General features: G+C 41.0%; 1 protein-coding gene across 2 annotated transcripts in view; it reads left to right on the top strand.

Moving 5' to 3' along the window:
- The window catches only part of LOC109872172 (receptor-type tyrosine-protein phosphatase N2), a 161,562-nt gene extending 152,109 nt beyond the window's left edge, over nt 1–9,453 (top strand). For both annotated transcript variants that reach the window (XM_031807032.1, XM_031807031.1), the window contains exons 22-25: nt 1,519–1,572; nt 4,399–4,463; nt 6,908–6,981; nt 7,924–9,453. In XM_031807032.1, coding sequence (XP_031662892.1) covers nt 1,519–1,572; nt 4,399–4,463; nt 6,908–6,981; nt 7,924–7,995 — 265 coding nt within the window. In that variant the 3' untranslated portion in view covers nt 7,996–9,453. The remainder of the gene's footprint in view (nt 1–1,518; nt 1,573–4,398; nt 4,464–6,907; nt 6,982–7,923) is intronic.
- The last annotated feature ends 4,277 nt before the right edge of the window (nt 9,454–13,730 follow it).

Genomic DNA, 13,730 nt, shown 5'->3' with positions numbered 1-13,730 from the left:
AGCTTTTCCTGCATGGGACTCCAAGAGCTAAGTAGCGTTTTTTTTAAGGAGAGTGGCCTTCAGAGCACAGGTGCTTACGGCAAGAGACAGAGGCTATAAGTTAGAAGCTTATGGTGCATAACCCATCATTCATTAACTAAATATGAGGCTAAATATAAGGCTAATACTGCATTGAATGTGTTACCTGAAAGAGGGAGGATAGGACATCTATATATAAGGCTATATATCAATCTAGAACAGGATTAAACATTTTGGATGCAATTTGAATGGAGTTGATCGAGAGAGAGAGAGAAAGACTGCGAGAGAGAGCTTGCGCGTGCACTGATTTAAAGCAAGATATTCTAGTGACAGGCGGTTTTAAAACTCTGGAGCTGCAATTAAAAAACAAGATGACCCCAGAAAGCCAGATGGAGATGGGTAAATTAGACGTTCAGTCTTTATATTACTGTAGCATAGGCTATGCTGCAGCAAATGTAGGCCTACCTGTCACAAGAAAAACAGTTACCATGATGAGGAAATAGGTCTACATGCATTGTGAAGTGCGCTCCATACTGAGATGGGCTGTCTGTCCCCACCCTGAGCGTTGATTCATCATGCGGAGGCCGTAGAGAAGCCAGATTTAGACAGTGCATATAATTTAACAGTTACATTTCATGCCATGTTCATATAAATAATTTCTTATAATTTACCGGTTTCTTGCAGTTATTTATCCTTGGAAAAGGGAGTGGTTTTGGGAAGTAAAATCCGGGTGAAGCTTGGTTACTGGGATTTCAACCCTATACATTCAACCCTACACTGTAGTATACATACAGATGGAAGTTGAATTCTTATTTAGTTCTAGAAGTTTCAGTAGATCATTAGCCTACTGCATGTACTTTTATGGGAGTGAGTGACCCCTAACCTCCACCACCCCTTCCCCTTTAACATTTTAGTTCTTGCGTTCCATGATGAAAAGATCTGGTCCAACATAATTCACCCCCACAACAACAGCCAATTAACAATGTGAGGGCCGCTGTACGGCGCTGTTGGCAGGAGTGTGTCTTGCCACTGTGTAATGTCTTTAATTGTACAAGGTTAATGCATGGCGGACAAGGGGCTGCGTCTCAAAATGGCACCCTGGTCAAAAGTAGAGCACTAATGTGTCATTTGGGATGCAGATACCCAGCAGCCACCACACCTCATTACCACAATCCAATATATCACCACTGCAATGGCATATCTTCATTAAGTCAGTCTTCATTAATTATGGTTGTGAAATGTGGATTTATATATATTTTTTATAGATTGAGAAGGGATGTATCTTTTCAAAGTCCACAGTATCATTATAATATTTAACCTTGATGTATACTTGTTCTAGTCTTCAGGGGGCATATTAATATGAGAAGTGTTGACCAATGAAAACCGATCATAATGGGAATAAAATCGGTTCAATCACTGGGTGTACTCATTTGATCTCATTTTGATGTTGTGATTTGACATACGGTTTATGATGCTTTATGTCTGTCTGTTCTGTTGCAGAAAGGTTAACAAGTGCTACCGGGGAAGGTCTTGTCCTATAATAGTCCACTGCAGGCAAGTATAAACAGTATTGTACCTCAGTAGAGGAAGTAAATGATGTAATCACAGAATGCCATGTGTCTAAGGTGGGTCTTACATCTATGATTATAACACCCCTCTCTCTCTGAGTCATACTATTATGCATAGATCTATTATGCATAGATCTACTGTGTTTTCCTTTCATATATATGCTCCAAACCACAGTTCCCAAAAATAGATCAACCCTGAAACCTGAAATAAATGGTTGGAATATAGTTTATACACTGAACAAAAATATAAACACAAAATTAAAAGTCTTCGTCCCATGTTTCATGAGCTGAAATAAAAGATCCCAGAAATGTTCCATACGCACAAAAACGTATTTCTCTCACATTTTGTGCACAAATTTGTTTACATCCCTGTTTGTGAGCATTTCTCCTTTGTCAAGATAATCCATCCACCTGACAGGTGTGGCATATCAGAAAGCTGTTTAAACAGCATGATCATTACACAGGTGCACATTGTGTGGGGGACAATAAAAGGCCACTCTAATATGTGCAGTTTTGTAACGCAAAACAATGCCACAGATATCTCAAGTTTTGAGAGAGCATGCAATTGGAATGCTGACTGCAGGAATGTCCACCAGAGCTGTTGCCAGAGAATTTAATGTTAATTTCTCTATAAGCCACTTCCAATGTCAATTTAGATCATTTGGCAGTACGTCCAACCGGCCTCAAACCAAAGACTACGTGTAACCACGCCAGCCCAGGACCTCCACATCCAGCTTCTTCACCTGCGGGATCGTCAAGGACCAGCCACCTGGACAGCTGATGAAACTGTGGGTTTGCACAACTGAAGAATTTCTGCATAAACTGTCAGGAACCGTCTCAGGGAAGCTCATCTGCGTGCTCGTCGTCCTCACCAGGGTCTTGACCTGACTGCAGTTCGGCGTATTAACCGACTTCAGTGGGAATATGCTCACCTTCATTGGCCACTGGCACGCTGGAGAAATGTGCTCTTCACGGATGAATCCTGGTTTTAACTGTAACGGGCACATGGCAGACAGCCTGTATGGCGTTGTGTGGGTGAGCAGATTGCTGATGTCAATGTTGTGAACAGTGTGCCCCATGGTGGTTGTAGGGTTATGGTATGGGCAGGCATAAGCTACAAACAATGAATACAATTGCATTTTATCATTGGCAATTTGAATGATGAGATACCGTGACAAGATCCTGAGGCCCATTGTCGTGTCATTTATCCACCTCCATCACCTCATGTTTCAGCGTGATAATACATGGCCCCATGTCGCAAGGATCAGTACACAATTCCAGGATGCTGAAAATATCCCAGTTCTTCCATGGCCTGCATACTCAACAGACATGTCACCCATTGAGCATGTTTGAGATGCTCTGAATTGACGAGTACAACAGCGTGTTCCAGTTCCCGCTAATATCCAGCAACTTTGCACAGCCATTGACAACATTCTACAGGCCACAATCAACAGCCTGATTAACTCTATGCAGAGGAGATGTGCTGCGCTGCACGAGGCAATGGTAGTCACACCAGATACTGACTGGTTTTCTGATCCGCGCCCTACCTTTTTTAAAGGTATCTGTGAACAGTCATGTGAAATCCATAGATTAGGGCCTAAATAAAGTATACGAGTTAACTGATTTCCTTATATGAACTGTAACTCAGTAAAATGTTTGATATTGTTGTATGTTGAGTTTATATTTTTGTTCAGTGTAGTTTAAAGCTTGTGTTTTCAGTTTTCATATAACCAATAGCACAAGCAACAACATTAGCATAGCTATAGCCAAGTAGACTATACAGAGGCACCTTGCAGATAAATCACAGGTCTCTATCTCAGCTCAGATCAGTTTAGCTCAGCTCTGAGTGGCTAGCCAGTCGAGGCCAGGCAGGCAAACAAACATCTTAAAATGTGTTTTCTGTGGCCCAGGGCTTTGTCCTCAGCCTTATCTTTGATCAGTTCATAATGACCCGTGCTAGGCGTTGCTAGGTATCGATACATACTGCAAACTGCAGACCTCAGATCCCAGACATAGATAGCAGTATTGCCCCGGAGTCCCTGTCTACGTTCCAAATGGCACCCTAGTCTATTCATAGTGGTACTACCAGGCCCTAGTCAAAAGTTCTGCACTACAAAGGGATAAGGGGGCATTTGAGAAGCACATCCTGTATTCTGTAGCGGGATTGTGCCCAATTATCTCTGCCTAGTTTGTTCAGATACACAACGGTGTGTTTACTGTGTGTGTGTATCTACACGTCTCGTGCTTTTTGAAGGGGATTTGGTGTCTTTTCTTTTTCTTTTACAGCACCAACACCAGATTTAGAAATGAAAAGACATAGATTAAAATAGTATTGCATCTCTATTCATCAAACTAAATGTTCAGTTTACCCCCTATTTTTTCTACACGTACGGAGTGTTTTTGTTAGTTTTTCACCAGCAATTTGAATCAAATAAATGTACTCTTCTTTGCATCATATTGCAGCTTTGCCACTTTTGAGAATGGTTTACTATTCCTGTTATTAAATTTAAACCCCAGAACAACCTTTTTATACAAAAATCATCATGGTTTGATGTCGTTCAGCCTCTCAAAATAGCGCTAGTAATTTTATATGCTTGGAATATTAAACCCTCCTCTATGTTGTCACTTGTTAAAAACAGCTCACATTTTTATAAGCTGATACAATATCAAACAACAAAAAATTGCATTCAAAATTAACAATTCATTTAGGGCTATAAGTAAAAAATTGTATTGACCAAAACGATAACACATTGAAATAGTCTTGTGTCTTTTAAGTCATGCCAATGACACCCCATCTCTCTCTCTCTTGCAGCAACGGCGCCGGGAGGAGTGGAACATACATTCTGATTGATATGGTTCTCAATAAGATGGCTAAAGGTGGGAGTCAGACAGCTTTTCTTTTCTCCTTACGCATGTTAAGCAGCATCGCCATGTCAACGTTAAAGCTGTACTTTAAAAGCATTAGAGGGTGACTGGCTCGGGTGCAGCTTCCCTGAATTAATGATCGATGGGAGAGAAAAATATGGAGATATATATCAGTGTTCCTTTTCACATTGATGATTTCAGATGTAAATGTAGTTTAAGAATTCCTATTCTGGCAATTTATGTCAAGCAAATTGTAAATTTGTTCATGCAGATAAATTCATCTTCTTTATTGGAATTTAATGCCATTTCTTTTCAGCAAACAGTATACCTAATTGTGTTCATGTAGTCTCACATGCACATTTGTTGAAATGTGTTCTTCCATTCAAATTGAAAGCACCTTACACCAATTGCTTCAGCATGGCATTCACACTCACGCACGCATTTGTTCTTGACCTATTCTCCCCTTGGTTTGTCGTGGTATTGTGTGTGTGTGTGTGTGTGTGTGTGTGTGTGTGTGTGTGTGTGTGTGTGTGTGTGTGTGTGTGTGTGTGTGTGTGTGTGTGTGTGTGTGTGTGTGTGTGTGTGTGTGTGTATGTGTGTGTGTGTGTATATGTGTGTGTGTGTATATGTGTGTGTGTGTATATGTGTATGTGTGTGTGTGTGTGTTCACCCATGCATTTACATTTGTGTGTATTAGGCATGTCAATCTCCTGACCGGTGCTGTGGCCCTGGCCTTAATGAAAGATCAAAGGCCAAAGCAGGCATCTTAGGCCTGCTGAGAGAGGCTTTTCCCAGGCTGTCACACTGTGAGGCAGCCCAAAGGCTTTTTTCTCTGTGCCGGGGAGGAATCTGGGCCCGGCCAGTTAGGGTTAGGGTCCTCTTTGTCTGTCTCCTGAGAAGCAGGAGGCCCAGGTTCCCTCAGCCTGATCAAAGACCTGTATGCCCTTGGACACAAAATCACTCTCCTCTCTTTTTTTTTACCCTCTTTACCTTTCTCCCAAGGAATGAATTGTAAATTCGGAGGCTGAGAATTATGCCTTTTTAAACTTTTTTTTTTACTTACTACCAAAGCCTCTTCTTTTTTTCTCCTGCTGTAGTGTTCGCTCTAACTTAAGAATCGGCAGCACAAGTGCAGGAGCTTTCAGCCCGGGGTCCAGCTGCTAGCCACAGCTCTGTCTCTTTCAGCCCGGGGTCCAGCTGCTAGCCACGGCTCTGTCTCTTTCACAGCTCCCATAAGGACTTGGGGCTTTCTCTTGTTTCTTCTCAGAGCTCCCCTCCTTGAAGGGAATCTTGCGAGGGAAACTCAAATGAGCCATTTATACTGTTCCTCCACAGTCTGGTTTATTACAACCAGCACAATAGCTTGGCTGTTGAGTCCTAGAAAATGAAGAACTTATCAGTGTGGTGCTCGTAGAACTGTGCAAGCGCCATTCTTGGGTGGGAGGAATAGACTTGAGTTACTCTATTGTAACTGTAGAGTAAAAACTGTCATTGAAAGAGAATGGCTTGAATAAGCTATTCTTGCTTATTCATTTTTTGATTTGTAAAACAAAAAAGTTTGCTCTTTTGATACACAGGAAAGATTTTCTGAGGAAAGTGTGGGAGTGGTTGATGTAGTTAGCTACAGAAAACGAATCAAATCCTTTTTCCATTTTCCTCACCACTCCTCATGAATGTAATTTTGTTGTGTTTGTCTCCCTCGTTCTGTTACTTATTTATTTTCTCCAAAGGTTTCACAGTAGGCCTTCAGCGCCAGACAGGCGATCATGTAGTCTGCCCCCAACTCAAGGGCCTCAGATAGCCGTCGTCTTTGTGATCACAGCCGTGTTTGGTCAACAGGGGAGCATAGAGCAGTGCCAACTGGGCATTGGGTCTGAGGGCAGGGCCAGCTGCCAGGCTGACTGGGCACTGGTGCTGCAGGGACAGGGAAGAGAGGGTTCTCCACTCTGCTTGCCCAGTATCCAACACATCTAGCTATTCACCTGGGTGGTAGCTTGCCAAGTAGGCAGGCAGAAATACAGACAGGCAAATAGGCAGGCAGACAGACACTCACCATCCCTCGCTGCTTGAGACTACGACAGCCTATGGGGCACCTTGGTTAGCTCACAAAGCAACAGTGGGGGAAAAGGCTTTGGTCAAAACAAATTCTTATTTGAAGTGTTTATTTTATTTTATCCTAAAATAATCCCTCTGATTCCTGTATCTTACATTTTCTGGTTTTACAAATACCTTTGCAAACATTCTCTTTCCCCACCCTCTCATTTTCATCTAGGCAACTAAAACAATTGGAGCCTTGTTTGTAGCATCTGTGTGGATATGGGATGAATGTAATAATTTTCAATCGCTGTATGGCGGAGGTTCCAAAGGGAGCGAGTAAAAAGGAGATTGACAGACGCTGCCTGGATTATCTCCTGGCTTTGAACTCTGTCCAATTTGTTGTTGGTATTGTGTTGCAGGTGCTAAGGAGATTGATATTGCTGCCACCCTAGAGCACTTGAGGGATCAGCGGCCGGCTATGGTCCAGACAAAGGTAATGTCCTCACCTCGGCTGGGAACTCTAATGGACTGTGATTTCTGAAAGGAGATGGAGGGAGGGTATGAAATGGGCTAGCTAGTTAGCGGTGGGCAGTAGTAGCGGTCACATTTTCAAAGCCTTTGATTTAGTGCAGTGCTAGGTTTGTAGTGGGTGTATGGTGCTTCCCAAATACTTTTACAGAGAGAGAGAAAACTGGCAGGCTCATTTAGTTGTCTTGCGATAGGTAACACAGGTCCACTCTGTGTCCTCAAGAAATGTGGAGCTTTTATGTCTGTTTCATAAAGCAGAGCTCTCTCTCCAGAATATCAGCTCAAATGAGAGCCAAGTTATTCCCCAACACTAAACACAAATAATTAACAATATGTGTTCTGGTCAGACAATCGACAGCCAGTTTGGAAACATCAATCATAGTGTGGATTCCCTGAGAATGATTAGATTGGTCCAGCAGTCACATTGATCCATTCTTTATTAAACCATGTATCCTCAATGAGTGACTCATGTTTTCACTATTATTGGTGATGAGAAAATGTTTTATTAGTATAAGTCTTGCTTTCTTCAATATCGTATAAGCCTATTGTATATAGTTTGATTTCATTAGTTAAGGGTTCTACATACATTGTAAATGTTTGTCATTTGTTAAGTTAGTAAGCGCTACAGTTGTACTCCCCCTAGTGCTTGCTTATTGAATAACTTCTGTATCAAGTGACCAATCACAGTGAAGTCATTGTTTTCTAGACTTCTTTCACATGATTCTCTATAGCTCTATAGCTGCTTTGTAAGTCTGATCTGTGTCTATTTCTGTATTGCAATTCATCTGGAAAGAACATTGGCATTAACTCTACAATGACTCTCTCCCCTCACTCACTCCCCCTCCCCCACTCTCTCGCTCTCCCCCTATCTCTCTCTCCCTCTCCTCCCTCTCTTACTCCACCTCAGGAGCAGTTTGAGTTTGCATTGACAGCTGTTGCGGAGGAGGTGAACGCCATACTCAAAGCTCTTCCACAGTGAGAGGTTTACCCACTACCAAGCCTCAGCAGACCTCCCCAGGGACCTCCCTCCTGTTCTCCTTCTCTCGCCCACGCTTTCTTTCCCCCACTCCTTCTCTCCACCTCTCTGTCTTTGTGGATGTTGTGCGAGAGAGCATGACCTGATCTTAGTCGTGTATAAAAATAAAAATAATCTATTGTGAACCTATGGAGCTTGTTTCCAAACAGACAATTTAGTGCATCAAGACTTTTACTGATTGAAAAACATGCTTATCTGTTAAATTACTAGAATATATCAATGACAGAAATATTGTTTTTGTGTGTGTGTAAATTATTATGTTGGTCACAACATCTGCATCATATGGCATATTTAAGTTGAATATTTGTTTTTACTTTGATCCTATTATGCGGTGTACTAAATCATACCATGTAATGTATATTAAAAGGAAAACTGCTTAATTAGGTCAAGTGAACACTGATAACAATGATGCTGATGTTAATTCTAGTTACCATAGTGATAATTACACCAAGCAATATGTGTTTCTTCAGCTTGTCCAGACCTGGACAAATAATTGTATGTTGTGGACAACGATTGTGAGTAAACTTAACTAATGTCAGTAAACTAAACTAGCTAATGCCTGCCTCAAGTAAAGCAGTTCTATGAATTGGTGTACTGTATGTACAATGAAAACTATATTGTCATTTTGTAAATAAAGCAGTTCATCTAATCTAGGGTCTGGATTCAATCCGTATCGCCAAAGTATCACAGAAGATCTGGGTTCAATCCGTATCGCCAAAGTATCACAGAAGATCTGGGTTCAATCCGTATCGCCAAAGTATCACAGAAGATCTGGGTTCAATCCGTATCGCCAAAGTATCACAGAAGATCTGGGTTCAATCCGTATCGCCAAAGTATCACAGAAGATCTGGGTTCAAATGTGAAGGTCATTTTTAATTTAGTCGACATATCCAGCGTTTACCGTGAATGCAGTTTTACCGTGAATGCAGTGTTTTACCGTGAATGCAGTTTTACCGTGAATGCAGCCTCCGCAACTGCGGGAACATTGCCTTTCATTTTCAATCGTGCTATAAAGTGGATCATCAGTGCTACGGATTGAATAAAGCCCTAGATGTACATGTAGCATCAATGGTTTAAGTGTGAATATAAGCTGCCACTGGATGTCCCTGTGTCTTATTAACAAGTCCATATCTGCGTTCCAAATGGCAACCCTTTCCTTATATACAATAGATAACTTATTTTGACCAGAGCTCAAAACAAGTGCACTATGTAGGGAATAGGTTGCCATTTTGGATGCTGACCAGGCAGGTTTGTCTGCACTACAGGAGTACTGTCAGCTAAATAATAATAATATATGCCATTTAGCAGACGCTTTTATCCTGTACAGTCACGCGGGCCTACAGCTCTACCCCAACACTTTCTGCTTTGACTAGACTCATGCCATTAGATCACAAAATCTTGGGTCAAGCTTTCATGTTTGTCCATTGGATTCTGTTTTTTGTACACCCAATATTTTCTGAATTGCAGATGATATGACCTGTTTTTGTTAGCATACACTCACTCGCACATGGCTTTTTGAAACTATTATTCCCCAAATGTATCTCCTTCAGCCTCAAAATATATCATGTCACCATGAAGAAAGCCAAGGATATGATTTACTATTTACTTTGACAAGCCAAGGATATATAATCATGCCATTTGAGACATTAATTTCTGAAGAATAGTAGTGCAAGTACAGAGGGGAAGATAGTGGATTGTTATATTACATATTGGCATAAACTTATTTGACCTATCACAGCTGTGCTTCCAAAATGGCACCTGATTTCCTTTCTATTACACTTCTTTTCCTTTGGTCCCTGGTCAAAAGTAGTGCACTATAAAGGGAATAGGGTGCCATTTGGAAGACATTCAGAGTTAAAGCGGGCCATGTTATGTGTCCCATACTGTAACCACTGCAAAAAGCTTTCAACTAATTAATTGCAAGAGATGGCTGGTTTGACCATTGATTTGTATATATATGATTATTAAAAAAACAACAGAAAATATTTTGTTCTATCAGTGAAGATAAACTATTGTGAATAAAGTCCCATTATTGATGGCGTGTTGTATTGCAACCTTGTACTCCCAGATGTTGTTCTTCTTTCCACCACTATCTGCTGAGCAGTATGTATTTATGTTTTGCATTGTCTGATTTAGGCAAGGAACCTCTATAAAGACCTGATCCTATTTCCCAATACCTCTAAAATGGTCTCAAAGAAACCTTAGTTTCTTTCTAAAATTCTAAGTTTCCTTCTGGTTCAAAGGTTCTTTCTTCTTAGCCAGAGTGTCTGAATGGCTGAGTGCTATTCTGATCTCCAATCTGCATGGTGATTCACATGGCTTGGCAGCTTCATGCTACTTCAGAGTGTAGATTATGCTATCAACACTTCCTACCAACCACACAGTAACAGGATGCAACACTGACTGTCTCCTGTCTCATAAGCACACACACACACACACACACACAGTATGAAGAAAAAGAAGTCACCATGAGAAATATCACAGGGATATTTTCAAACATATAAACAAAGAACCAGCTTCATAGACAGAAATGATTCTGCTTTACATAGTAGAAAGTTCATTTAAAGAGATCGACAGATGGCATGGTGAGATTGCAAACTAAATCTTCCCTTATGCCTCATCTTTGAGGGCCTGCTGTAGTCTTTCAAGACATCGATGTGTTGTTTTATGCTTTCTAAGTCAACATCTCAGCCAGATACAATACGGTATGTACCTAGCTCAGGGATATACTTTTCTCTCAATCATTAAGCTCTTGTTTTGCCAGGATAAGCACACTAAATAAACAGTAGAAAACTATTTGAGTCCTAACCTTGCTCCTTTGGTCCCTCTAAGAAGTGACACCTAGCTAATAAAAATGACCGTGGTGTATTGTATTGCAACTTGTACTCCCAGATGTTGTTCTTCTTTCCACCACTATCTGTTTGTGCTGTAACTATCACCACCAAAATAAAGTTATTATATTATATTCTTCTACCCTACAAATTAGGAGCCTTTTCAGGACCATGGTCAACTCTCTTCCAAGCATGGGCTCTAGTCTAGTCTACTGCATGTTATGTAAGCGCAATCCAAAAGGTGTATGTATCTCACTGGAATAATTGGAACAAGCCCTTATTAAATGTCAACCTGTTTACAGAAAGACCACTAAGATTTGTCATTTGACAGCTAGCTACAGGTGCTGGTGGTTGACCCTGACAACAGCCACTCCCCTTTTTGGGATGTCATGTCAATATATATATACAGCTTCCGCCAATATATATATTGTGAATACTTGAAATAGAGCCTTGTTCAATGTCAACCTGTTTTCATTCTTATCTGATCATGTGAATGATGTGAGATTCCACACAGCGACCATGGTCTCATTTGCTATAGTGTAATGCAAAAGGATCAACAATTGTAGTTTGCTATTGGTCTGAGAGCCACAGTTAGGTTACAGCCTCAAGTCCATGATATGGTTGCCTGTGTTATGTTTTGGGTTTTGAGTCCAGTCTCTGAATGAGGCTGGCTGCAGTGATGTAGGCTACAGATGTAGAACACAAGGCTGATGGATCTTCAGAGAGGTCAGTTGAATGAAACCGCCGTGGAATATTTAAACGACTGTTGCTCCAACAGGCTTCCAACATCTCGGGGAATGAACAGGGGGTAGTCTGAGTCCCAAATGTCACCCTATCCCCTATATAGTGGACTACTTTTCAAATGTAGTGCACTATATAGGGATAGGTCCCATTTGGGACAAAACGACTCAGCCTCACTTCAATCACGATGAAAATCTTTTCTCATTACATCCAATCCAATTTGATTATTAATAGGCGTCGATGTGACCATGGCATTTCACTCTGTTTCATCTCGTCCCCCATGCGTCCGTACTGGACACTTCTGGCATTTAGTTGATAATTTTCATTGGTGTCATACGTGTGGTGACCCCAATATCGCATGGTGTCACTTATCATTAGGCCGTTTAACTATTTGCATACAAAAATTGCTTTCCTTCTGCATGGCATGAAAAGACTGCTTTGCATAATTACAAATGATACAGTGATCTCAGACAAACTGTGTACTGGGGAATCATGATCAAATATATTACTATAATAGAAAAGAAAAGTTATACTACAAGACATGGGGAGAGGTCATGGAGAAATTCCTCTTGTTATTTAGGTCTATAAGTAAGCGTACCTCACACGCTGCTGGTAATCAGCTTGTTATTGCCCATTAGAATGAGTGGAATCATGTCAGAACATTGACCTCCATGCATGTTCTTTTCCTTAAGTTATTTTAATAGAATCTTAAAGGGCTCTTTGATCCTTTCTTTGGCTAAAAGCAAAAGGTCAAGTTGGAGCCGAGGATGGTTAACGTTTCTATTGTTGAAAGTATTATTTTAGGAGGGCAAAGAACTCTAATTATCTTATTGAAGGAAAGCGGAATGAATGGTGTTTTGGTTGTATGATCTAAAAGAATTTGGACTGATTTGAAGAATAAATGTAGAACAGCAGCTAAATAAAACCTAAGAGAAGAGTTGCAAAGAATTATAAGAATCAAACTATGTCTGACTAGTGATTTGATTATTGATGAGTATTGCCCATTAAAGGTGATGTGGGGGGGGGGGTTTGGGGCGACCCCGGCTCAACCCTAGCCATTAGCGTGATCGTAAACCCTAACCTTAGCCATTACCCTAACCGAACAGCTATTAGAGCTTATCACAGTGGGCTTGTCATCATGTTGCTGCTGTGCAGGTGTCTACTGACTTCTATGCTGGAATCAAAGATGTTCGGCTGGAAGAGAGAAAAAACCTGCACCCACTGAAATATTCTTTAAGTTGTCTTATTTTTTAGCAGCAGAGGTCAAAACAAACAGACGCGTTTCGAAGTCAGCCTTCATCAATGTTTTGAGAACAATAGACATCCACCCATATTTACAGATGACGTCACATTGTAGTACTGCTTCTTTCTTTTTTTTACAAACATTATTTACAATCAATACAGTGGCGTGTATTCATGGATGCCAAGGGAAGCCAGGCTTCCCCAAAACTTTGAGAGCAATCATTTTTTTTATAAAATAATGCATTTCTCTTTGTGTTTCATAATTTTCCTTCAATTGGCAAGAGGCTGAATGTACAGTATCTCACAGGAGAAAGCATACGAGTCAAGCGAAACAGCGCCCCTTTATTTCTATGTGTAGCCCATCTATCTTTTTTGTCTGGTCAAAAAGAGTATGATATTTGTATTTATTATGGGGGTTCAGGTCAGGGTTCTGTGCAGGCCAGTCAAGTTCTTCCACACCAACAAACACCTTCGGGATGAATTGGAACGCCAACTGCGAGCCAGGCCTAATTGCCCAATATCAGTGCCTGACCTCACTAATGCTCTTGTGAATAAATAGAAGCAAGTCTCCACAGCAATGTTCCAACATCTAGTGGAAAGCCTTCCTAGAAGAGTAGAGGCTTTTATTGCAGCAAATGGGGGACCAACTCCATATTAATTCCCATCATTTTGGAATGAGATGTACTACGAGCAGGTGTCCACATACTTCGGTCATGTAGTGTAGCTAGCTCTACTAGGCTACACTTTGTATAAGACAGTTCTAATGCTTTGTATTATTTACCTTGGAAGCTGAAAACCACCTGAATGAATATCATTGTCATGGACTCAGTTTGTACCCACGCACAGCAGCATGACAACGGGTGT

The sequence above is a fragment of the Oncorhynchus kisutch genome, linkage group LG27, assembly GCF_002021735.2.
Source record: "Oncorhynchus kisutch isolate 150728-3 linkage group LG27, Okis_V2, whole genome shotgun sequence".
NCBI classification, from domain to species: domain Eukaryota; kingdom Metazoa; phylum Chordata; class Actinopteri; order Salmoniformes; family Salmonidae; genus Oncorhynchus; species Oncorhynchus kisutch.
Note: the sequence above shows the minus strand (reverse complement) of the source record. Positions and strands in the feature narration are given on the sequence as shown.